The sequence below is a fragment of the Narcine bancroftii genome, chromosome 3, assembly GCF_036971445.1.
Source record: "Narcine bancroftii isolate sNarBan1 chromosome 3, sNarBan1.hap1, whole genome shotgun sequence".
NCBI lineage: Eukaryota > Metazoa > Chordata > Chondrichthyes > Torpediniformes > Narcinidae > Narcine > Narcine bancroftii.
In genome coordinates, this window is record NC_091471.1 from 158042331 (window position 1) to 158067869 (window position 25539).

At 44.8% G+C, this 25539-nt stretch overlaps 1 protein-coding gene across 13 annotated transcripts in view; it reads left to right on the plus strand.

The window, feature by feature from the left end:
* Positions 1-25539, plus strand: part of rufy3 (RUN and FYVE domain containing 3) — a 70360-nt gene that overhangs the window by 16939 nt on the left and 27882 nt on the right. For 5 of the 13 annotated variants that reach the window (XM_069925554.1, XM_069925558.1, XM_069925555.1 and 2 more), the window contains exons 2-5: positions 17480-17653; positions 20272-20389; positions 21520-21621; positions 24778-24901. In XM_069925554.1, the coding sequence (XP_069781655.1) occupies positions 17480-17653; positions 20272-20389; positions 21520-21621; positions 24778-24901 (518 nt within the window). Of the gene's footprint in view, positions 1-6718; positions 7138-7439; positions 7535-7601; positions 7695-7773; positions 7883-12001; positions 12065-12818; positions 13048-17479; positions 17654-20271; positions 20390-21519; positions 21622-24777; positions 24902-25539 lie in introns of those variants that run through there. The other 8 variants (XM_069925560.1, XM_069925557.1, XM_069925568.1 and 5 more) reach the window with 8 other exon arrangements.

The window sequence follows — 25539 nt, forward strand, 5'->3', positions numbered from 1 at the left end:
GGACTAGCCTCGCCAAACGAACCCAGCTCAGCGCGGACATTGGCGACTTCAGGGGTTTCTACGAGGCTCTAAAGGCTGTGTACGGCCCCTCACCCCAAGTCCAAAGCCCGCTGCGCAGCTCAGACGGCAAAGTCCTCCTCAGCGACAAGATCTCCATCCTCAACCGATGGTCAGAACACTTCCAATCTCTTTTCAGTGCCAACCGCTCAGTCCAAGATTCCGCCCTGCTCCAGCTCCCTCAACAGCCCCTAAGGCTAGAGCTGGATGAGGTTCCCACCCTGGATGAGACATATAAGGCAATCGAACAACTGAAAAGTGGCAAAGCAGCAGGTATGGATGGAATCCCCCCAGAAGTCTGGAAGGCTGGCGGCAAAACTCTGCATGCCAAACTGCATGAGTTTTTCAAGCTTTGTTGGGACCAAGGTAAACTGCCTCAGGATCTTCGTGATGCCACCATCATCACCCTGTACAAAAACAAAGGCGAGAAATCAGACTGCTCAAACTACAGGGGAATCACGTTGCTCTCCATTGCAGGCAAAATCTTCGCTAGGATTCTACTAAATAGAATAATACCTAGTGTCGCCGAGAATATTCTCCCAGAATCACAATGCGGCTTTCGCGCAAACAGAGGAACTACTGACATGGTCTTTGCCCTCAGACAGCTCCAAGAAAAATGCAGAGAACAAAACAAAGGACTCTACATCACCTTTGTTGACCTCACCAAAGCCTTCGACACCGTGAGCAGGAAAGGGCTTTGGCAAATACTAGAGCGCATCGGATGTCCCCCAAAGTTCCTCAACATGATTATCCAACTGCACGAAAACCAACAAGGTCGGGTCAGATACAGCAATGAGCTCTCTGAACCCTTCTCCATTAACAATGGCGTGAAGCAAGGCTGTGTTCTGGCACCAACCCTCTTTTCAATCTTCTTCAGCATGATGCTGAACCAAGCCATGAAAGACCCCAACAATGAAGACGCTGTTTACATCCGGTACCGCACGGATGGCAGTCTCTTCAATCTGAGGCGCCTGCAAGCTCACACCAAGACACAAGAGAAACTTGTCCGTGAACAACTCTTTGCAGACGATGCCGCTTTAGTTGCCCATTCAGAGCCAGCTCTTCAGCGCTTGACGTCCTGCTTTGCGGAAACTGCCAAAATGTTTGGCCTGGAAGTCAGCCTGAAGAAAACTGAGGTCCTCCATCAGCCAGCTCCCCACCATGGCTAGTATACTTAACAGAACCAGAAATATCAATAAAAGAATTACATAAGAAATTGAAGAAATATGGAGAAGGATCGGGGTACAAAATCAACGCAAATAAAAGTGAAGCAATGCCAATGAATAATGCGGATTTCACAAAGTTTAAGAAAATATCACCATTTAGATGGCAAACAAAAGCAATTCAATACTAGGTATACAACTAGATAATCTAGGCCATCTATACAAACTAAATTATCAGCCATTAATGAAGAAATTACAAGACGACTTAGAACATTGGAAAGACTTACCACTAACACTGATAGAAAGGGTAAATTGCATTTAAATGTATATCTTCCCAAGGATACAATACCTATTTCAATCGTTACCAATTCACCTAACAGAGAAATTCTTCAAGGAGCTAAAGAAAATAATAAGGAAATTCTTATGGAAAGAGGGGAAACCGAGGATAGCACTAGATAAATTAACAGAATGGTACAAACAAGGGGGCTTACAGCTACCAAACTTTAAGAATTATTATAGAGTAGCACAATTAAGATACCTATCAGATTTTTATCAAACAAGGGAAAAACCAGATTGGACCAGATTAGAGCTAGATAAAATAGGGGAGTACCTGAACATATACTATATAAGTGGGATGAAAAGAAGGTGCAACATAGGAATTCACCAGTACTGCACCATCTGCTTAACATTTGGAAGAAGATTCACGTAGAAAGAAATAAAACAATTTACCAACTGCCAAAATTATTATTGACGCAAAATCAACTAATCCCTTTCACAATAGATAACCTTTCCTTTGGAGAATGGGAGAGAAAAGGGATTAAAAGAATAGAAAATTGTTTTTTGGGAAATAAATTATTATCTTTTGAACAAATGAAGTACAAATATGGTATAACTCACGGTACAATGTTTGCATATTACCAACTGAAAACCTACTTGAAGGACAAATTGGGAAGCAGACTGAGGTTACCAGAAGGAAGCAATTTTGAATATGTGATTACAGACACAATGATAATTAAAAGATTTATAACAAACATGTACATCAAACTGCAAGAGAAAGAGAATGAGAAAACAAGCTGTAAACCCAAACAAAAATAGGAACAAGATCTAAACATAAAGATAAAGAATGAAACATGGGAAAATCTATGCTCCGGAACTATGAGAAATACAATAAACACGAGGTTACGCATGATACAATATAATTGGTTACACAGGCTATTTTCCATGCCCCAAAAGTTAAATAAATGGGACCCAACAGTATCAGACAGATGTTTTCGCTGTAAGAAGGAAACGGGAACAACAGTACATGCAATTTGGGCATGTGAGAAAGTGGAAAAGTTTTGGGAAGATCTAAACCAGGTATTAAATAAAATCACAAAAAGCAACATATCAAAAAAATCCAGAGATCTTTCTTCTAAGTAATATAAGAACTTGGACTTGATTTGGATGGAGCACAAAAAAGATTTATTATGATAGCTGTAGCAAAAAAATGTATTATGTCAACCTGGAAATTAGAAGATAGCCTGAGAATACAACAATGGTACATAGAATAAATGCATTCCATTAGAAAAAATAACATATAATTTAAGAAATAACATCACAGTATTCGAACAAATTTGGGAACCGTACATGGAACACAACAGAGAAGTCTTACCGCGGACCTCCACCACCTAAAATGACAGAAGGAGAAGAAGATAAAATGAACTGACCCAGTGTGTAAAAGTAGATGACACAAATTTCTTGTTTATTTTCATTGTGTGATGACATTGTTTAATCGGTTTAATGTATCATATATGTTGAATGTTGAGTGGGTGGGGTGAAGGAGGGAGGGAAGTGGGGGGGGGAAAGGCACTGTATATTCAAGAGGGAAATGTTTGTCTGTATTTTGGTTAGTATGGTTCATAGTGTGAAAAATAAAAATAAAAAAATTTAAAAAGTCACAAAGAATACAACTGGAGTAGAATCCACCAAGGCATTTGATGACTGTGGAAAAGTAAAAAGTGCCTCCATCCCATCCCGACTTGGGAATATATCACTGTTACTGGGTCAGAATCCTGAGCCTCCTCCCCCTCCCACCCTCATCAGCATTGTGGATATACCCACACCACAAAGCTGGAGAAGGCAGCACCCCACTGCTTTCTCTTTTTAAAATTTTTTTATTTTTCACACTATGAACCATATTAACCAAAATACACACAAATATTTCCCTCTTGAATATACACAGTGTCATTTTCCCCCCTCCCTTCCCTCCCTCCTTCCCACCCCCCTCCCTACCCACTAAACATTGAACATATACAATACAATAAACCCATTAAACAATGTCATCACACAATAAAAATAAACAAGAAAATTGTGTCATCTACTTTTACACACTGGGTCAGTTCATTTCGTCGTCTTCTCATTCTATAATTTTAGGGGGTGGAGGTCCGCGGTAGGCCCTCTCTGTTGTGTTCCATGTATGGTTCCATGTATCCCAAATTTGATCAAATAATGTGACTTTATTTTATAAATTATATGTTATTTTTTCCAATGGAATACTTTTATTAATTTCTATGTACCATTGCTGTACTCTCAGACTCTCTTCTGATTTCCAGGTTGATATTATACATTTTTTTGCTACAGCTAAGGCTATCATAATAAATCTTTTTTGTGCTTCATCCAATTTGAGGCCTAGTTCTTTACTTCTTGTATTACTTAGAAGAAAGATCTCTGGATTTTTTTGATATGTTGCTTTTTGTGATTTTATTTAATACCTGATTTAGATCTTCCCAAAACTTTTCCACTTTCTCACATGCCCAAATTGCATGTACTGTTGTTCCCGTTTCTTTCTTACAGCGAAAACATCTATCTGATATTGTTGTGTCCCATTTATTTAACTTTTGGGGCGTGATATATAGCCTGTGTAACCAATTGTATCATGCGTAACCTCGTGTTTATTGTATTTCTCATAGTTCTGGAGCATAGATTTTCCCATTTTTCATCTTTATCTTTAGATCTTGTTCCCATTTTTGTTTGGGTTTACAGCTTATTTCATCGTTTACAGCTTATTTCATTGTTTACAGCTTATTTCATTGTTCTCTTTCTCTTGCAGTTTGATGTACATGTTTGTTATAAATCTTTTAATTATCATTGTGTCTGTAATCACATATTCAAAATTGCTTCCTTCTGGTAACCTCAGCCTGCTTCCCAATTTGTCCTTGAAGTAGGTTTTCAGTTGGTGGTATGCAAACATTGTACCGTGAGTTATACCATATTTGTACTTCATTTGTTCAAAAGATAATAAATTATTTCCCAAAAAAAAAATTTCTATTCTTTTGATCCCTTTTCTCTCCCATTCTCTAAAGGAAAGCTTATCTATTGGAAAAGGGATTAGTTGATTTTGCATCAATAATAATTTTGGTAGTTGGTAATTTTGTTTTTTTCCTTTCTACGTGAATCTTCTTCCAAATGTTGAGCAGATGGTGCAGTACTGGTGAACTTCCATGTTGCACCAGTTTTTCATCCCACTTATAAAGTATATGTTCTGGTACCTTCTCCCCTATTTTATCTAGCTCTAACCTGGTCCAACCTGGTTTTTCCCTTGTTTGATTAAAAAAAAAACTGATAGATATCTTAATTGTGCTGCTCCATAATAATTCTTAAAGTTTGGTAGCTGTAAGCCCCCCACCGCTTTCTCAAGGGTAATCAATGCTGACTCACCCTGTGAAACCCACCATCATCATGGGTTTGCTGCAGGATACGTATGTGAGGTTGAGCCATGAACACATTTGTCTAACCAGAGTTCTCCACCATCCCGCTCCTGCTGCTGTACAGTGCTCCCTCATGATGAGACTCTGGAAAGTGTGGACCACAACAAGTGAGACAAAGCAGATGATGACAGTGAAATTTACCAGCATTGTCTGTGGTCAATTGAGGGAAAGGGGATTTAAAAATGAAGACCTCAGATCTGGTGCTAAACAGGGTGTATAGGGATGATACCAGTGAATCTTACCTGCTTAGATGCTTCTGAGACTTGGAGGACTGACAGCAGGTCCTCCAGGTCGATGGCATCAACTCTTTCTCTGCAAATTCCTCCAAATTTACTGGAGATGGTGAACTAATGCCAGTGTCCTCTCTTGGGCACTGCACCCCTATTCATACTGTTGACTGAGTTAGTCAACAGACAATAGGTCCAGGAGTAGGCTATTCAGCCCTTCAAGCCAGCACTGCCATTCACTGTGATTATGGCTGATCATCCACAATCAGTACCCCATTCCTGTCTTCTCCCTATATCCCTTGACTCCACTATCTTTAAGAGCTCTTTCTAACTCTTTCTGATGGCTGGCCCCATCATTTGCAAACTGGTCACCAAACTTCTCAAGCAGGTGGTTCTATTCTCTGCCACAGGAAGAGGTCACCAGGTAGGCAGAGGGAAATGTTCAAGGATCTGCTCAAGGCTGCCTTAATGACGTGCAATATCCCAATGACTCCTGAAGTGGAGGAGCATGTGGGATAGGATTGGGAATCTCCAGCCCATGTGTAGGGGGTTTACAGGCAAGTGAAGAATGAACCACCTCACAGACTACCCAACCAACCACCCTATCAGTTACTGCCCTGCCACACCTTATTAGTCTCTTGAACAGTCCAGAGAAGAATGGAAGCAAACCACCCTCCATCCTCGGGGTGGGGGGAAATTGTTGGTTGAAGGATAAATTTTACCCAAGATCTGGAGAGAATTGTAGAACTGTGAAGAAATTACAACAGAAGGTATTTTGATCTGTTGTTTCCATGCTGGTTACAAAATCAACCACAATCCACAATCTCTGACCTTCTAACACTTGGTCTGTGGCCCTGCATGTCACCTTCTTGAAGATCTCCTGCTTTCATGTCCTCCTGAAGAGGAACAAGGAGGCGGCCAGTTTGCTGCAACATTCGATCATGCTCTTCCCCCCCCCCCCCACCTCAAAGCCCCGGACCCCTCACAGAGCCCCGGACCCCTCAAAATGCAGATTTTGATTTGATTTCAATTTTGAATGAACCCTGAATGAATTGAGCCCCCACGGCCCTCAGAACGAGAGAATTACACGGGTTCCTCTACCTCTGGGGGAAAGAAAGTCCTCGTCTCTGTCCTGAAATGCTGTCCCTTTATTCTGAGCCCGTGACCCCCCCCCCCCCCCCCCCCAAGCCAGGGGAAACCTTCCCAAAGCCCATACTGTCAGGCAAAGTCTACTTGTGGAAGTGCGGGGGGGGGGATTGGAGGCTGCGGCGCACCGGGGCTCTGCACTGCATTCTGCCTAGAGGCGGATGAATGAGTGTGTGCGTCGTTACTTCAGCCTGGGACCAGCATCAGGCGAGCACCAATTAGACTTTGCTGCAGCATCATTCCTCCCCCCCCCCCCCCCCCTCTTCCAACGAGCATCTCGGGAACTGTTTATGGATTGGGATCAAAGTCAGGTGGTGCTCGATTCTTTCTCTTCTCTCCCCCCCACCCCCTTCTCCCAGGGTTAGACTGAGCCAGCCATTTTAGTTCATGTAGGATCTGCAAAGGAAGGAGTGGTGTTTCTGGCGGCGGTGCCCTGAGCCTGGTCGGTGGGGTGACCATCTGAGCCTTTGGTGCCTCCGCCAGAGCACTGCGCATCACCGGGGCTTGGGCTGGGTGTGCTGAGTCAGGGTCGAGGCTGGGCTTGTGAACGTTGCACGCCAGCCCGCTCTGCGAGAGAGAGAGCAAGAGCAGCAGCAGGACATCGCAGCCGCCGAGTCACCATGTCCGACGTGACTCCCCAGAGCGACGCCCCGACTCCGACCACGGATAGGATCACCCAAGCGGCCAGGGAGACCATCTACCTGTGCAACTTCCGAGTGTCGGTGGATGGCGAGTGGCTGTGCCTGAGGGAGCTGAACGACATCTCCCTCACCCCCGACCCGGAACCCAGCCACGAAGGTAGGGCGAGGTCTGGGCACCGCGGTCGCCGTGCCCGCGGAGAGAGCGAGCCCACTGGGGCACTCGTGACGGCCCTGCTCCCCACCACCGCGAAAGGGATCCCTAAAACTAAAAGCAATGCCGAGCCTGGGACCGAAATTTTGTGCCCAAAGGGTGGGATTTTGAAAATCCGGTCATTGTTAGTCTGGAGTAGGCGATCCTCGCCATTCACCGTGGCCGGCCGAGGGGAGGTTGCAACCCAGTCAGTCCTCAGGTCATTGCCAGCTGTTGCAAGGGGGATTTTTTTCAATACAATGGGGGGGTTCAGTGACGTTGAAGTGCAACTGAGAAAAGGGGCATCGATTGAGTTTGCGACCACCCAGTGAGGCAGGAGAATTGGAAACGCGCAGGCGACAAGGTAAAGGCTCTCGTTTCGCCGAGGGAGGGGCAGAAGCCAGAGGGATGCAGTTGCCTCCTAATTCCGCGTCAGTCATCTCGCCACCATCAGTGTTAACGCTTGCCTTCCCTCCCGGCTGCAGATATCCCCGTTGAACGTACAGGAGGCGCAGTACCGTCAGGTTATTGTGACAAAGGATTTTCACACAGGACTTGCTTTCCGGAACTGTGATTAATGTTTCAATGGGGGGGGGGGGGGAGCCTTGCAATCTAAGAGAGGGAAGTCCTTTCATAAACCCTATTCCAGCAGTTCCATCTTTTAGTGCTGCCTGATTACATTTTCCATCGAGAGGTTGTAACTAAAATCCAGGTATATACCGTGCCTTGTACATTTGGAGAAAAATCTAACTGAATCCAGGGCTTGGAGGTATAGAAGGAAGAGATCTCGTTATATTAAGTTGGACATCAGAGCAGTGGGGGGAGGGGGGGGGTCCTAATGTAGACTCTGCCCCAGGAAGGATCTGGAGATTGGGGTGGGTTATTTAGCAAAATGACTCAGAAGTTAGATTTGTGGAATTGCTAAAAAACACAATTCCCGAGGTTGAGAGGGTTTTCTCTCAGCAGTGACTTAATGAATTAGATGCATTTAAGTAGTTTGGAAGAATGAAGGGCGATCTCATAGAAACATACATCACAGGAGTGTGTCAGAGTAGATGTTGAGATATTTTCACTAGTGGGAGAGTCTGGGATGAGGTTTCAGTGTTGTGGGGTGTGATTTACAACGCTAAGGGGGGAGTGAATCCCTTGGATTCTTTGCCCTGGAGAGAGGTGAAGGTTAGGTCATTGAGATCTTTAAGATGGTTAATATTTTTGAAAGATTAAGGGACTGAGGGTGATGGGGAACTGGGAGAACAGAGAAATTGAGCCTGGGGTCGATCCGCTGTGATCATGTTGAATGTCAAGGACAAGCTTGAAGGGCCAAATGGCCTCCTTCTCTTAATTTGGGCAAAGTGGGGAAGGTTATGGAGCTTAGAATCAGAAAGTGATGAAGAGAGCCTGCCTCTGATAACGGGAGGGCCAATGACCAGAGGAGATCTTGCTTTAAAGTAATGGGAAGCGGGGGTTCTGGTGAGTACTTATCACCTGGGACCTGACCTAAAGAATGGTGGAAGTCGATTCAACAGGAATATTTGTGGCTAGTGGTTGAATAAATCTGTAGAGACCTGGGGAGAGGGCAGGGGATTTAGACTGAGAGTTCTCTCCTAGGCTTGATGGGCTGAATAACCTTGCCCTGCATGGTCTCTTTGGGTTGCTTTATTCCAGTTTTGTTAACAGAAACTGCTTTGATTTTTGAACCCACTATTCTTCTGTTTGGCTGTACCACACCTACCTCATTTCTTCCACGAACAGCATCATCAAACCAGAACCATAGCTTGGTTCTGTTCTCCTTCACTGCCTCTTGGTGGATTCGGGATGACCGGGTCCAAGTGTAATGCAGTTGTGTTAACCTTCCAAAACTTGGAAGGGAAAAAGGGAAAGTCTCACTGCTGTCCAATCAGAGCCCACCCCAGCATCTGATGCCACCTCTTCCCCCATGTTCACAGGGACGGTGTCTGATGCCACTGATTAAGTTGAATGTTTTGAGATAGGAGGTCTGCGCTGCATGGAGACCTTTCCCCAGTCTATGTGCAGATGGAGACTTTTCCATATGCATTCACTATAATGTGAAAATTTTAAGTATTAGATATAAAGAACATGAGGGAGCCTTGTGGGACTTGCCCTGCATTCACTTACATCCTCGCTCGTAGGAATCTTAACTTGTCTTTCTCGTTCTTGACCAACCAAATCTCTGCTTGGAATTTCCATTTGATTTTCGCCTCCCCACCCAATCCCAATGGAGTTCCCAAAGGGAATGACTGGAGAGTATCCCAGATTCCATATTCCACTCTCTGTGCTGAAGATGGGGACTGGGGAGAGTCCAAGATTCCCTACTCCCCTCTGTATGGAAGAACCCAGTTATTCCACCACACAGTTGTGCCTTGTTAAACCCATTTACTAAGATGATGCCTGCAAGAGACAATGGAGTGTTTGTGTCTGGGTTATTTAGTGCATGTAGCTTAATTGTTTGTCATCAATTGATAGATAAATGTATCACCTTTAGCAGAGATGACCACAGAAATATCTGTGGTTGACAACAAAGAGATGAACCAATTTATTCCATTCTGTTCTTCCAGTCAGCAAGATTGTCACTGATCTGATTGCATTCCCATTTTGCCCTGTTGACCTCCCACTCCACAATTTTTCAGGAACCTATCCATCTCCTTCACCTCTTCCCCCCCCCCCCCACAAAAAAAACACAAATGCTAGAAGAACTCAGCAGGCCACACAGCATCCACAGGAGGCCTGTCCTCCCCCACCCTTTCTTTTCTCTTCTCCCAGCCTTTTTATCCAGACGCCTGTCTGCTTTTTGCTCATACCTTGAAATGTTTTACTCAGATTTGCCTTGGTGCTCTGTAAGGAAGAGTGTTCCAAAGTCGTGATAGTGCCCCTCTTTCCCACCCACCCCACGCTGTGGGAAAATTTGGTCTTGCCTGCTTTTTAAATGGTTGACATAGTTTTTAAACCTGGATCCCCACAAGAGATGTCCTCTCCCAACCCACATTGTCAAGATCATTCTCGATCTTGTGTGAATCCTTCAGCAAAAGTGGAGCTTTTTGGCCTCCATTATCATGCCTGCAATGAAGCCTGTCTACTCTGAAGCTAGTTGTCTGCATTAGGACCATCTCCATCCTGTCCAAACACCTTTCAAGCATTGTAATTATATCTGCTTCAACCTCCTCTGGCAGTTCACTCCAGATAACCACCACCCACAGTGTGACACCTACCCCTCAGATATGCCCCTTGAACCTGTGTTCTCTGCATCTAGACTTCCTGACCTGTCAATCCAGTCCACACAGGCCTACATCCTAAGCTGGAAAGGTGACCTGCTGGCCCTTGTGTATTTCTATATGTAGAGATTGCTCCTTGACTCTGGATGGAACAGGGTAGAGTGGATGGGTACTTGATGAATGTCATGTCAAGTTGGCATCCCTTTGCAGCCATTCCACAACATCTCTGCAGGGAGCTTCACAGTGAGAAAACCCATTGCAGTGTCATTAGCAAGCTTAAAGAAAGAGTTAGCTTCAAAGAGCACCATAACAGGGAGGGATAGTTGGAGGGGGGTGGGGGGAAGAGAAGTGAGAAGGTGGTGGAAGGAATTCTAGATCGTGGAGTCTAGGCATCTGAAGGCATAGCTGTTGATGTTGGAACAAAGGAAATGTCGGAGGCACATCTTCCTGTGGATCATCGCTGAGATATCAGGCTTGGTGTTTGAGAGGTTGGCATATTGGAAGTGGACTGCTGAGTATTTGAAATATTGGGGAAGAGGCATAACAATGTCTAGTGTAAAGAGGTCTGCAGATGCTAGACTCAGCAGGTCTACAGGATCCTTGAAAAGCAACAGGCTGTCAACGATTAGGACCTGAGCCCTTCAGGGATGCCAAAGATCAGTCAAACACCTGAATAAGAAGAGGGGAGGGGAGGGATAAGAGGGTGCACAGGCATACTGAAGATGGGAGGGGAAAGGAAAAAAAAAGTAAACAGGCAATGGGGGTGGGTCAAAAGGCTGAGAAAGAAGGATGGGAAGAGTGTGGGGAGCTAGAGAAAGGAAGATCTGGGTGATGGGCAGGGACAAGGATAGAGGTCAGGGAAAGTGGTGGGAGAAAAAAATGCTGGGGGGGGGGGGGGGGTTGGTGTCGGAAATTAGAGGTCGATACTGATGCCACCTGGTCAGAGACTGCCAAGATGGAATATGAGATGTGGAGCAAAATCCTGTCTTTGTCTCCCTCTTCATGGATGCAGGGTGGAGCAGCTCAATGTGCCCATTTCTGGTGTTGAGGGAGGCTGTGAGCAGCCTTTCTAATTTCCACCACCACAAAGAATGAGCATTTGGCACTCAGTGTGTCATGGTCAGATGTGAGGGTACAGACGCTGGTGTAAGTGACTGGGGTGTCACACAGCCCTGTTACCAGGATGGGCAAGGGGAACCATTACAGCTGAGACATGGCTTTGGGTTGGTAGGCCACTCATGCTGACCAGCAATGAGATGGTGCAAACAGTGCCTTCTATTTTCTGTCCTTTCTGATGTTGTGAGCTTCCTCTGAGTCCATGTGCCATGTTGAGTGGAATCCAGGCTTACTGAGTGAAGCCAGTATTATTAAGCCCAATGCTGCAATTTTACAGGTAACTGAACAAAGGAGCAGACCATTGGGGCTAGAAGATCTGTGCTAGTGGTTAATCAAAGGAAATGTTCCAAGTCAGGCCATAGTTGACTTGTGATTTTTGCAGCATTAATGTCCTTTATTTTCCTCAATAGCTGTTTTTTTTTTGTGGTGGCTTTATTTGCATGACATTATTCCTTTTCTTTTTATTTTTTGCTGCCCTTTGAAAGGCTCTTGGGAGGATTTAACAGTGTGGGTGGATCAGCTTGATGAAATGCTTGATGACGCTGAAGGTGCGTATTAGCATTGCTTCTCGGATCCTGTACTTGCTTCGGTTAGAGGCCTGAGGTTGTCACATTCTCCACAGGCTTCCTTTCGCAGCCAGGTGAAATAGAGTCGCCTGCAGGGCATCTGATGGGTTGTGTGGCACAAGCTCCCATTGACTATACTGTGGCGATAACCAGTTGACTAGGGGATGGCTGTTGGCTCCAGAATACAGGATGCTTCCCTGCATTTAAATGATAAAAGACACAAGAAATAGGTGCAGGAATTAGCCATCTGGCCCATCGAGCCAGCTCCTTCATTTAATAAGATAATGACCGATCTAACTGTGGACTCCGCTCCACATCCACCTGTTCCCCATAATTCTTAATTCCTAGACTATTCAAAAATCTATGTATTTTATACACATTCAATGTCCTCTACTGCTTCCTGGGCAGAGAATTCCACAGATTATGTCCTCTCGAAAATCCCGTTCCTCCCCATCAAGATCCTAAATCTACTCCCCCGAATCTTAAGGCGGTGTCTCCGAATTCTAATCTCACCTCCTAGTGGAAACAACCTTCCTGCTTCTACCTTATCCATTCCTATCATAATGGTATATATCATTCTAAGATGCCCCCTCACCCCCAGTGATTATAGTCCCAGGCTACTCAATTTCTGCTCACAAGGCAACCCCACATCCCATTGCTTAATTGTGACCTCACAGATCAAATGAATGTGCTACTCCATGTTATATACACTGCAGTGCTTGAAACATATGTGCTGGTAAAATACAATGGTTGAGTTGTTGTCTCTGACACACCCAGGCACCAATATCCGGTGTTGCCCACCCCCACCTCCGAGCTGAAAGTAGTAGATGGTGTTTGGGCAGCAGGATGTAGTAGGAATTCCAGGCAGGAATTGTGCCTATTCAAAAGAATGCCGGGAATGATCAACCATAAACATGTCTTCAGTGGAGATCGTCTCTGCAGCAGGATGTTTGTGGTTGTACCAGGTATCATTGTCCAGCCTTCATTTTAATGTTAAAATTATTCAGCTGTTAAAAGTTGTGAATTGTTTCAGGAAAATAGCCAAGAATAAAAGTTCAGAAATTTTAGTGAAGCAGGTTATTCAGAACTTTATTTTTATTTCAAGGATCTTGTGACTAGTGTATCCAAAGACAGCACCTTTGACGGGCCTGGCGGCAGGGCCGCGCTGTTCTGGATTAGGTGCTGGTCTCTTGAGTTGGACAACACCAGAACCTTTCTCTCCAGGATGGGTCATGTCCTTTTCCGTAGATCCATGGTCTCCACGCTCAGTGTGATGGGCTCCAAGGTCTCTAGAGCCCTTCCACCTTCAGACCCCCCCCCCCACCACTCTTCCCCAAGCTCAAAGGCTTCCTCTTAATCTCCCCTCAACTCCCACTGCTTTCACCATCTTTAGTCGCCTGCCTGACTATCTCTTGTGAGGCTGGTTGTTGACTTTTGTTTGATGTCCTCATGGGAGCATTGTAAAAAGGATTACTCAGCATAGATTGTTGTGATCATGGCAGCCCGTTGGAGAAGGAGGTTTTGGTGAGCTCCTCTGCTAGAGTTGAAGAGGCCATTGAGCTGGGCAGTGGTGACCCTGAAGTGATGTTAGGCGAGGAGGGGGTGATTAACTCGCCTTGGTTTTTTGACCCTGGACTCTCACTAGCCAAAACATTGGTGATCGTCTCTGGGTGATGGTATGTCTTCTGGGGAAGAAATTCCAGGTTTGCTGACTTCACCCGCTTCTTGTTGTAGTGTCTTAGTCAAATTTCCCCACTGCCCCATCTGAAATTGGCTCATTCCATCTGACCTCTGAATTACTTCAGAGGTGTTGCTCCAAACCCCCCCACCCCCTTTGGCTCTCTCATTTCCACCCCCTCCCCATTTTCCTCGACCCATGCCAATGCGTCCATTCATAAGATGAAGCCCCTGTCAGACGACCTCAGCACTGCTGGCCAACAACATCAATATAACTTCTCTGTGGTGTGGAAAAGACTGGGCAATTCATTCGTTCCCCCTTGAGCTGAGTTTTTTTGGACCATTTCTGTAGACAGTAAGATTTAACACCTATCAGACTCTTCAACCTCCTCATTGTACACCCAACCTGAACCATAAACTATTCTGGGACCACCAAAATAGCTGTGTGCTCTAACATACTTAATTTTGCACCAAGTGCAATTCTAAATATTTCGATATCTATTGTTCAATATTTATTGTATTCCTGGCACATTGTGGTCATTTAATTTGTACTATTGTATCTTGCGTAGCTGTGTGGCAGCTATAAGAACTTCAATGCATCTGTATATTGTACTTGTATGTATCACAACATTGTGAGCCAGATGACTCTACAATAATTTTGTGACCACACGATCACCGTAACCAATAATCTACTTTTGACATGCTGAATTAACTAAATGTAAATTTCCTTTCTGTTCTGGCGGGATTTGAACCTGAGTTGTGAATCACTGCTCTGTGGCTATGGCTCCTGCTCACAAACCCTGTTAACATCTTCTGAAAGGCTTTTCTGTTCCCCGGCCCATTCCCAAATGAACATGTATCTCATTGTCTCATAAATGCCCACTTCAGAACACCTGCAAATTGGAGGAACACCACCTCATTATCTGTCTGGACATCCTCCAACCAGATGGCATTAACATAGACTTCTCCAGTTAGTCCATCCACCCCTCATCCCCATGTTTCCCTTTTCCTATTCCAATGTCTCCTTTCCTCCAGCTTTTTTCACTCCCCTGCACCCTTTCTCTCTCTCTCCATCTCCTTTCCTTCAGCTCTGCATTCACAGAGCTACTCTCCTCCCCCAATCAATTCTTCCCTCCCATCCATGTCCATCTATGGCTTCTTGCCTATTTTCCTGTATTCCCTCCTCCACCTTTTAACAGGTGCCTGTCCTTGTTGAAGAGCTTAGGCCAGAAACGTTAGTTAAATATCTTCACTTCCTATGAGTGCCATGAGGTGGTGACACTACCCACTGCACAATTTGCACCACCCAGTTCTCCTACACTTCAGTAGAAGTCAGTTTTATGGATTAAATATGGCTCGTGGCTAATAAATTCACCACCAATTTCTGGAGAAACCACCTCACCTGGAGGTTGGGAGAATGTGGAATGCTAACCATTCACTCTTCTCCAGCCCAGTGAGATTTCTACTGTCTTGGTGGAGTGCCTGCATTTGGTGGTTGTGCCTGAGATGTGAGCTCCGGACTTGATTGTCTAGTCATTCGCCAGGATATTGCTGGGAATGGAGGATGTGAGTTAAAGCTGGGTCTTTATTCCCTGGAACATAGGCTGTTGAGGATGATGTTATTAGAGGCTTATAAAATAATGAGGGACATGATAAATTGAATGCCCACAGTCCCAGTGTAAACCATTCTAGAACTAGGGGGCATAGGTTTAAGCTGAGAGATGAGATTTAAGAGGGACCTGAAAGGTAGCGTTTTCACTCTGAGGGTGGTCCATATCTGGAATGAACTGCCAGCGGAAATGGGCACAATTATATATCATAAGATATAGGAGAAAATGCAGGCCATTTGGCCCATCGAATCTGCTCTGCCATTCCATCATGAGCTGATCCATTCACCCACTCGGCCCCTCTCCCTTGCCTTCTCCCCTTAACCATCAATACCCTGACTATTCAAATACCTATCAATTTTTGTCTTGTGAACACCCAACAACTTGGCCTCCTCAGCTGCCTGTGATAGCAAGTTCCAGATTTTCACCAAGAAATTTCTGTTTTAAAAGGTATCAACCTGAGTATTGAAATCCCCCATGACTATTGTAGCATTATTCTTTTTTGCATTTCTTCTCTATCTCCCTCTGTATATTGAACACCACATTCTCATGTTCAAAAGACATTTGGAAAGGTTGAAAAGATGCTCATCAGCATGGAAGAGTTGGAGATAAAAGGGGCAGGTTTTTCATTAAGGTTGATGGTCATCTGGTACGAAGTCCCAGAGGAAGAGGAGAGATGGATCCTGTTGCGGCGTCTAAAGAGCAATTTGGACAGGTACTAAGATCGGGAAAAAGAAGCAGGTTGCATGCTTGATGTGGCAAATGATATTATTGTAAATAAACCTCGTAGTTAGCATGGATCAGTTAGGCTGAAAGAACTGTATCCTGAGGGTAAGATGATTGGCCTCCAAAAACCACGACCATATCCTTTGTTCAATGCAAGTCAGTGATGACTTTTCCCTTGGTTTCCATTGAAGCCATATTGATCAAAAGTTGGTTTAATATTGTGATGCCAGATTCAGTTAAACGAATATTACCTCCTGAAGTACAGAAGTCACCGCAAAGTCGAGGCTGACACCACCTCGATGAGCAATGGAAGCATATTCATGAGCAGCTTCCAAAGGAGAACTGGATGGAAGATTAGATGGGTCTGAGGTAGTAGCTGGAAGGGTGGAATGAATGGAGGTGGAATTCTATGATGATGAGGAGTTCAGAGTAGGGAATGAAACTGTCTTTGAATCTGGATGACTGAGTTTTCAAGCTTGTGTATCTTCTGCCTCAGGAGGGGGTGGAGAGTGTGACTAGGGTTGAATGGGCCCTTAGTATGTTGGCAACTTTCCTGAGACAGGGGAAGGCGTAGACGGAGTCGATGGAGGGGAGGGGATATGTGTGTGATTGTCTGAGCTGTGTTCACAACTGAAGTTTCTTGTGATCTTGGGAAGAGTGATTCCCAATCCCCACAGCAATACATCCAGTGATAGCCCACCTATCAGTTGGGTGAGAGACTTTGGGAGCATGGCAAATTTCCTTAGGCTCTTTCTGAGAAATTGTGGCATTAGAAAAGAGGATGCTCTGAGGGAAGTTCTCACAGGCGGTGAGAGAGAGCTGGGGGGGGTGGGAGGGGGTTACAGTGGCTGAAGGACAGAGAGCTGCCCCCACATGTACCAGCCACCCTCACGCTCACGTTCCTGAGGGCTGACCCTGAGTGATGTGGAGCCGTCGTCACCCAGTGTGCTCCCTTCTTGCTGGGTTGATGAGGAAACTCTCCTGTGGTCTGCTGGCATTGAGTTTGGTCATTGGACTTTGGTGATTCTGGGAATGAAAATGCACCCAGCACTGTGACAGCACAAGGGGTCCTGGACTCCTTTTATGAAAAATCAACCTGACGACACAAAGCCCATTTGGAATTTGTAAAAAGGCAAGGGCTTTGACCACATGGGGTTAACAATATGGAAACAGTCTATTTGATCTCCAGTTGACATGAATGTTGCGCAGCCAATGGGAGATGTAACTGAAGGTCGTGATGGCCACAGGATCACACCCAGGTCACTGTACTGATCAACTATAGTTCAATAGATGATGGTGTTATTGACTTCTCTGTGCTGACCAAGTTGTGTCAGTGCCTTCTGCCTGTGCCCAAGATGTAAACTTGTACTTCATCCAACTCTTCCAGACCCCAAGGACCCCATTGCCATTGAACGGCTCAACCTCATGAATATGGCAAAACTGAGCATCAAGGGTCTGATTGAATCGGCCTTGAACCTGGGCAGGTCCCTAGACTCTGACTACGCCCCGCTCCAGCAATTCTTCGTGGTGATGGAACACTGCCTCAAACACGGTCTTAAAGGTGAGTGGGAGACAGCAGATGTTGAAACCTAAAGCCAAATGCAATCTGCTGGACAAACAGAATCCATGGGAGAAAGGGAATAGTTAATGTTTCATGCTGAAAGTCTGCATGATGACTGGGGGTGGGGGGGGGATGTTGGTTCAGGAGCAGAGAGGACAGGATGGAAGGAGTGAGACAAGGTCTCCACATGGAAATATGATTATCATATTTCATCTCTGCTTTGTTGTGGGGCCCTGCCTCACCCCTCCCACCCTGTCCTCTACTGCATCTGTGCACATCCTTCAGATCTGATGAAGGGTATCGGCTCGAAAGTTTAACCACACTTTTCCTCCTACAGGTGCAGCTTGACCCGCTGGGTTCCTCCAGCAAGAGTGAGTTTGGCTTTGGTTAAAGGTGAGCTCCTCTGGCCCTCGTGCCTGGGAGTTGACTAGGCTGATGTTTTCACATTCATTATGGGCAGGGGAAAGATGCATTTCTGTCCCAGAGTTATACATGGTTGTGGTGTTGATGGGGAGGAAGGTGTGTGGTGTGCCTGCAGGTTGAAGTGGCAAGTGCTCAAAGTTGTTGCAGGGTATTTTCAAAGGGCCTGAGCATTACTTCCTGTCAATCTCCATCCCCACCGCAATCTGCTCCTCCCAGAACTTTCCACGTCCTGTTCCCAGACTGATGGGGATGCAAGGAGGTGGTGAGGATGTGATAACAAGGGCAAAGAGGTGCTCACTAGAAGTGGGGTATGTGGATAATTACCCAAGTGTAGATGAGAGCAGAGGTTGATGAGGGGCTGCTGGAGACTTTTCCTGGGTTAATAGAGGGGTCCGTACTAGGGTGGGTTGCTCAACAACACAGTGAGGGAATGTTCTCATGAGGACAGACTGTGACCTAGATGTTCTGCCAATGTGAGCAGATTGACAGGAGCTTCCATAAGGCAGATTGATAAAAGTAGGAATAGGGTGGAGGGGAGAGAAATCACAAATACATTGGGCTGAATGGCCTCCTTTAGAGTTCAGATCATTGGCATGGCCTTTTTATTTGGGATGAAATTGCCCCATCAACCAGCCCTGGATCAGAGGAGCTATGTCCCGAACTCTGTGATCAGTGCATCCCCACTCTCTCAGAACACAGATTCAGTCCATGTCTAGAACTACCAGGGGTTGATTCTCTCCAGGACAAAATTCAAATTAGTAAAATTATGCTGGCTTAGCTCAGTATCAACTGATCTCTATCTGAAACTCTGCACCTGTGTACTGTGTCTTGTACTATGTGTGAACTAACCTAAATATCGAGAGGTGGGAATTCAGAAATAAAGCAAAAGTGGGAAGTAGTCTACAGACCATCTGCAAGGAGAGTGTTCGAGATCAAAGATGTTTCATATAAAAACTCATTTCCCTTTCACTGTTCTGGCTGACAAAGCAGTAACAGGCCCTTCAGTCCTCTTCTCCATGGCTAGTGAAATTTTTGAAGGAGAATTAAACTTGCAAATTATCTTCCTGTGACAAAGTGCATTTGTTAGTACTCCTGTAATCCAGAATCAGGACGTTAATCCAGTTTCAGGAGTTCAATCTCATCTCGATAGGTGAAGATCTTGGCCCAGATTGCTATCATAAATTTAATCTATGAAACTGTTGGTTAACGGGGAATTTGACACTTCTGGATTGGACATTCAGTAACAACCTACAGGGAAGGAAATTCCCCGCCCTGTGTGTGACTCCAGACACACTGGTCTTACCTGGTGGGAAGATAAGAGTACAAGAAAATTAGAGCTGATGCCTTCTCAGCCCATTGAACCTACCCTCCCATTCAACATGATCCTGTCTGATCAGTAGTGGCATTGACTCCTCTCTCTGCCATTTCAAACAGTTATCCATCTCCACCTGAATGGCACCACCCTTGGGCAGAGAATTGCAGAGATTCACCATTCACTGACAGGAGAAAATTCTCCAGACCTCTGTTTTAAATGACTAGCCCTTACCTTGTAGCTACGGTTTGTCACTTGCCTTTGCATTGATCTTGCCACTGATCCACATGTACCACAAACTAATACTTTTGATAGGATTGCTCCCATTAATCTAGTAGAGATCTTGTGAAGTGTTGTCGCCTGCAGGCACTCTTGTGCGAAGCAAGCTCCCACTGACTGTACTATGGCAAAAACAAGATAATGTGGATATAGGGGTTTTGGCTCCAGAATGCTGGTGCTTCCTGCACTTGAAAAAAGCAGTCAACATATCCCTTGTGTCCATTTCAGAGATAAAGTAATAGGAGCAGGGATCAGTCATCTTGCCCATCGATCCTGTTCCACCATTCAATAAGATCGTGGCTGATCTGGCCATGGAGTCTGCTCCAACTACCTACCTTTTCTCCATTGCCCGGCTATTCAAAAGTCCATCTATCTGTGCCTTAAATATGTTTAATGAGGCAGCCTCTACGCTTACTTGGGCAGAGAGTTCGACACATTCACTACTCTCTTGGAGAAACAGTTCCTCCTCATCTGTGATGTAAATCTACCCCCTTGAATCTTGAGGCCTTGTCTCCTCATTCTATTCTCACTTACCAGTGGAAACATCTTTCCTTCCTCCATCTTAATTTGCTGGTGTTTCTCTCATGATTTTTTTTAAAACCAGTTAAGAAAACATTCCTTGGACAGAACAAGTCATTCTGGGGAGCGCTGGAACTCGTGGAGAGGCTGTGTCCTGAAGCAGGGGAGATCACTGTCAGTGTCAAGGACCTGCCGGGTCTGAAGTGAGTAACTAATGTCAGATCTCAGTTTGACATGCCTTCTTAGAGGCACTGCAGAAGTCCCCACAATAACATTAACCACACCCCGTCCACATCAATGGTGCTGAGTTTGAAAGAGTAGATTGCTTCTAGTTCTGAGAAATGTCTCCAAAAATCTGGGACAAGCATATGGTCTAAACCAATGGTTTTCAAATTACTGCCCTAAACTCACATTCCACTTTAAGTAATCCCTCTGCAATAGGTGCTCTGTGATTAGTAAGGGATTGCTTAAGGTGGTATGTGAGTGGGAAGGGAAGGTGGAGAATCACTGCTCTAGACCCAATTATTACCAAAATATTCTGATTAAGAAAAATTGTCAATGGCCCATTTCCTTTGGAGTTATGAAACCGTGCACATAACGAGTCAATGATGTAAGATTAGAACAGTGGTTTTCAAACTTTTTCTTCCCATTCACATACCACCTTAAGCAATCCCTTACTAATCATAGAGCACCTATCGCAGAGGGATTGCTTAAGGTGGAATGTGGGTTTAGGGGGGGCTGTTTGAAAACCGCTGGTCTAGAAAGCCCCAATGCCTCTACTTTCTTAGAAAACTGAGGAGGTTCGGCATGTCCCACAACTTCTACAGGTGAATCACTGAGAGCAGACTTGCTGGATGCATCCCAGTGTGGGACAGGAGCTGCTCTGCTCAAGATCAGAAAAGGCTGTAGAAAGTGGTGAATGCACCTCAGAACATCACACAAACTTCCCTCTCCATGGGCTTCATCTACACATCCTCTGCCAAGGAAAGAATGTTCCTTGCTCTCCTCGCTCTCCTCTCCCCTCTCCCATTGGCAAGAAGGTTCAAGAATGAGAAGACAAGAACTGACAAGCTTAAAGTCCATCTCTCCCCCACAACATCAGGCTCCTGAGGGAACCCCACAATAGTGCCCTCATGCTGGTGCTAACTGACCTTTTTTATTGTAATCCTCAGTAAATTGTGCTTTTACATGGCTGTATAAATATTAAAGATAACATGTTAGGCTGTACTTGATATTTTGTGGCATTTACATTTATGTGGTTCTGCTAATGAAGTAGAGTCCTGAAGGCTGAATGCATTTGCATTGGTATGTCTGATGATGCCCACTTCTGCAGGACTGCGGTTGGGAGGGGAAGAGCATGGCTCCGCCTGGCACTGATGCAGAAGAAGCTCTCCGATTACATGAAAGCCCTGATTAATCGAAAAGATCTTCTGAGGTTAGTGATTTGTAATCTTGAGCCCTCACACAGTGGACGAAGGGTTCCAGTCACCAATTCATAGACTACCTTCACCAGTCTAACCAGCCTGGTCCTTTTGGGGGCCGAGAGGGAGAACAAACCTTTGGATCATCATCAAAACAAGGGGCTTGCTTGTGGCTATTAGGCCCTTTGAACTTTTTCTGCCCTTCAGCAGCATCACGGCATATCCTCTTCCCATAAACCTATTTGTGAAGGACTTGTCTTTCCCAATATCTTGGCACATCTGAATTGAATTATAATGCATTTTCTAATTTTAACCTATCTTTCTCTGATGAATTTTTCTGTGTTTTTTTTCCAAATTTGAAATTTCCTTCTCTAATTCCTCTATTTCCTGTAAATACTTCTTAATCTTGGCTGAAAAATTTATAATCTGATCCCTCAAATAGGCTTTTAACACATCCCATATAACACATTTATTATCAACTGAATTAAGATTAGTCTCCAAATATATATTTGATTCCATATAAAATCACAAAATTCTACATTTCTTCACAACGATGGATTAAATCTCCATCTATAAATAAATCTTTTCCAAATTTGAACATGTCATCAATAATGGAGAATGGTCAGATATAATTCTAGGTTTATATTGTATATTTTCAATCCTTCTGTGCAAATGGCCTGAAATTAAGAAAAAAAAATCAATTCTAGAGCATGAATAAAATCAATTCTAGAGCATGAATAAAATCAATAAGAATAAAATGAATAGTCTCTTTCTCTAGGATTCAATCGTCTCCAAATATCAACCAAATTCAATTCTTCCATCAGTATGAATAATTTTTTTTTCCATTTTCATTTTAGTCAAGGATTTCGTAGATTTATCTAAAATTGGATCTAAACAACAATTAAAGTCTCCACCAATTAATACAGTTCAATCTACTACTGAGAGGGGACTTGATAGAGGTATTTAAAATGATAAAAGGAATAGATAGACTAGACATAAACCGACTCTTTCCCCTGAGGGCAGGGGAGGTTGGAACAAGAGGCCATGAGTTAAGTGTAAGGGGGCAACACTTTAGGAGAAATATTAGAGGTGGCTTTTTCCACTCAGTGAGTGGTGGCAGAATGGAATGATCTTCCGAATGAGATAGTTGCAGCACGGTCCCTTCTGTCATTTCAGAGAAGGTTGGATGTGTACATGGAGGTGAAGTGGGGGGGGTTGGAGGGTTATTGGCAGAGAGCAGGAGGTTTGAGCTAGTGGAATTGTTCTATTGAACCGGTGCGGACTCGAAAGGCCGACATGGCCTGTTTCCGCTCCGTGAATGGTTATATGATTATGATATCCCGAGAGTGATCCAGACATTTCATCCAGGGCAAGCCTCCCCACTCACCCACCCTGTTGAATGCCTGCCACAGTTTACAGTGTTTCAATGAATCCCCTCTCATTTTTTTAAACTCTGAACTCAGGCTTAGTTGACCCATTCTCCTCGTCGTGCCATCCCTGGAATTGCTGGTGAAACAATGGCATAGAGCCATAGAACAGCACAGCACATAAATCAAACTATTATTTTGCTTAGTCCCATTGACCTACACACAGAACATATCCCTCCATACCCCTCCCGTCCATGTGCCTATTGAAACTTAAGTGTCAAAATGGAACCTGTATTCACCACTTCCGCTGACAGCTCATTCCACACTCTCACCAATCTTTGCATTGAGAAATTCCTCCTAATGTTCCCTTTAAACATCTCACCTTTAACGAGTGTCCTCTAGTTTTTGTCTTCCAATCTCAGTGGAAAAAGCTTGCTTGCATTTACCCTATCTATAACCCCTCATAATTTTGTATGCCTCTATCAAATCTCCCTCATTCTCCAGGGAATACAATCCTCATCTGTTTAACCTTTCCCTGTTACCTAGTTCTTCAAATCCTAGCAACATCCTTGTACTCTTCTCTGCACTCTTTCAATGTTACTGATATCTTTCTTGCAGATAGGTGACCAGAAAGGCACACAATGCTCCACATTTGGCCTCACCAATGTTTTGTATAACTTCAGGCAGATAATTTTTAGTAAGGAGATTATAACTGCACACAATCCTCCAAATTTGATCTCACCAACAGCGCAACTTTCTCATTTCTGTGTTTGCAGCCTCGCAACAGGGGAGGTACAACTTAAAATGAGGGGGCACAGGTTTAAGGAGGGGTGTAGCAACTGTGTTGCAGTGGGCAATGAAGAATGAGAAAATGATCAGATGTGGTTGAGTCAAAGTTCACTAAAAGTCATTTCCTCAAACAGTCACATGCTGCTTTTTAAAACCCCATGTCAATTACATCATTGCATTGTGACGTCACTCAGAATCTCCCGAGCCAGTTCAATTAAACTTCCGTTGAGCCGCCTCAGGGGAATGATTCAAAGGATCTGAGAGACATTTTTCCCACACAGGGTGGTGGTTGTGTGGAATGGCCTGCCAGGGGAATGGCAGAGGTGGGGATATTCAAACCAGAGGCCATGGTTTGAGATTGCAGCAGGAAAATTATAAGGGGAACATGAGGGGAAATTTCTTCACGCAAAGGGTGGTTGGGATATGGAATAAGCTTCCAGCAGAGGTGGTTGAAGCAAGGACGTTATTTACATTTAAGGAAAGACTGGATAATTATATGGAGGGGAGAGGATTGGAGGGGTATGGACCAGGTGCTGGTCAGTGGGACTAGGAAGGTGGGGATTTGTTCCGGCATGGACTAGTAGGGCCAAACTGGCCTGTTCTGTGCTGTATATGGTTATTTACTTTGTGTAAAAGATAATTGGACAGGAAAGATTTGGAGGATATGGGCCAAACACTGGCAACTGAGACCATCTTTGGTAGACAACTTGGTCAGTTAGGATGGGCTGAAGAGCCTGTTCTATCACAAAATCTAACCTCTGAGCCCCCAAGTGCATACTCAGACTCTGAGAATGGTGAGATGGATAGGCTCAAACAGTAAGGGGATGTGGATTAAGGGACAAATTCTAAGGTGTGTCTGATCTTTCTACACTAGGGAACTGGAGCAACAGCCAATTCACTGTTCAAACTCTGGGTTGGGAGGCATCTATTGTTGGGGGGGTTGGTGGAGGAGAATGGTTGATATTTCAGGTTGGAATCCTTCTTTGAGTCTTTTGTCTACACTTTGCTTTTCAGTGAGTTCTATGAACCCAATGCTCTAATGATGGAGGAAGAAGGGGCAGTGATCGCTGGGCTGCTGGTTGGGCTCAATGTGATTGACGTCAACCTTTGTATGAAGGGAGAGGACCTGGATACTCAGGTAGGAGAGAAGGGGCCGACCGTTGAAACTGGCCGAATCACTGAGGTAACACTTCACCTGTGCTGCAGCCTCCTACCCTAATCCTTCGCCAGCACAGAACTGTCGGATAAAAATGCCAATCCTCGTTGCTATCCAGTGTGTCTCGACCAGTGACACAGCAAAAGTGCACAGGTGCTGGAAACCTGAAACCAAAACGCTGGTTACATTCAGCAGGTCAGGCAGCATCTGTGGAGGGAGAAACCATGCTTCTGACCAGAGGTGGGGAGAGAAAAATAAATTAAAAGTTACAGAGAAGGTGGAAGGAGGAATGGATAGGACAAAAAGAATATCTATGATGGGGCGAGACCAAGTCAAATGGGTCAGTGCGCCGTGAGGGGAAAGGTGCTTCTTTAGCGGTGTGGCTTTGCTGATGTGAAGAGTTGTGAAACATCTCTGACTCTTGAATGGATTAACATGAGAAAAGTGAAGGTAGGGGTTAGCCATCTGGTCTGTCAAGCCTACAACTCATCTGCAACATCGCGGCTGATCTGGTTGGAGAGTGCCCGTTCAGAATATTAAGTGTTGTTCCTCCAATTTGTGAGTAGCCTTGGTTTGGCAGTGCACGAGACCTGGGATAGACGTGGTGGATGTCCTCATCT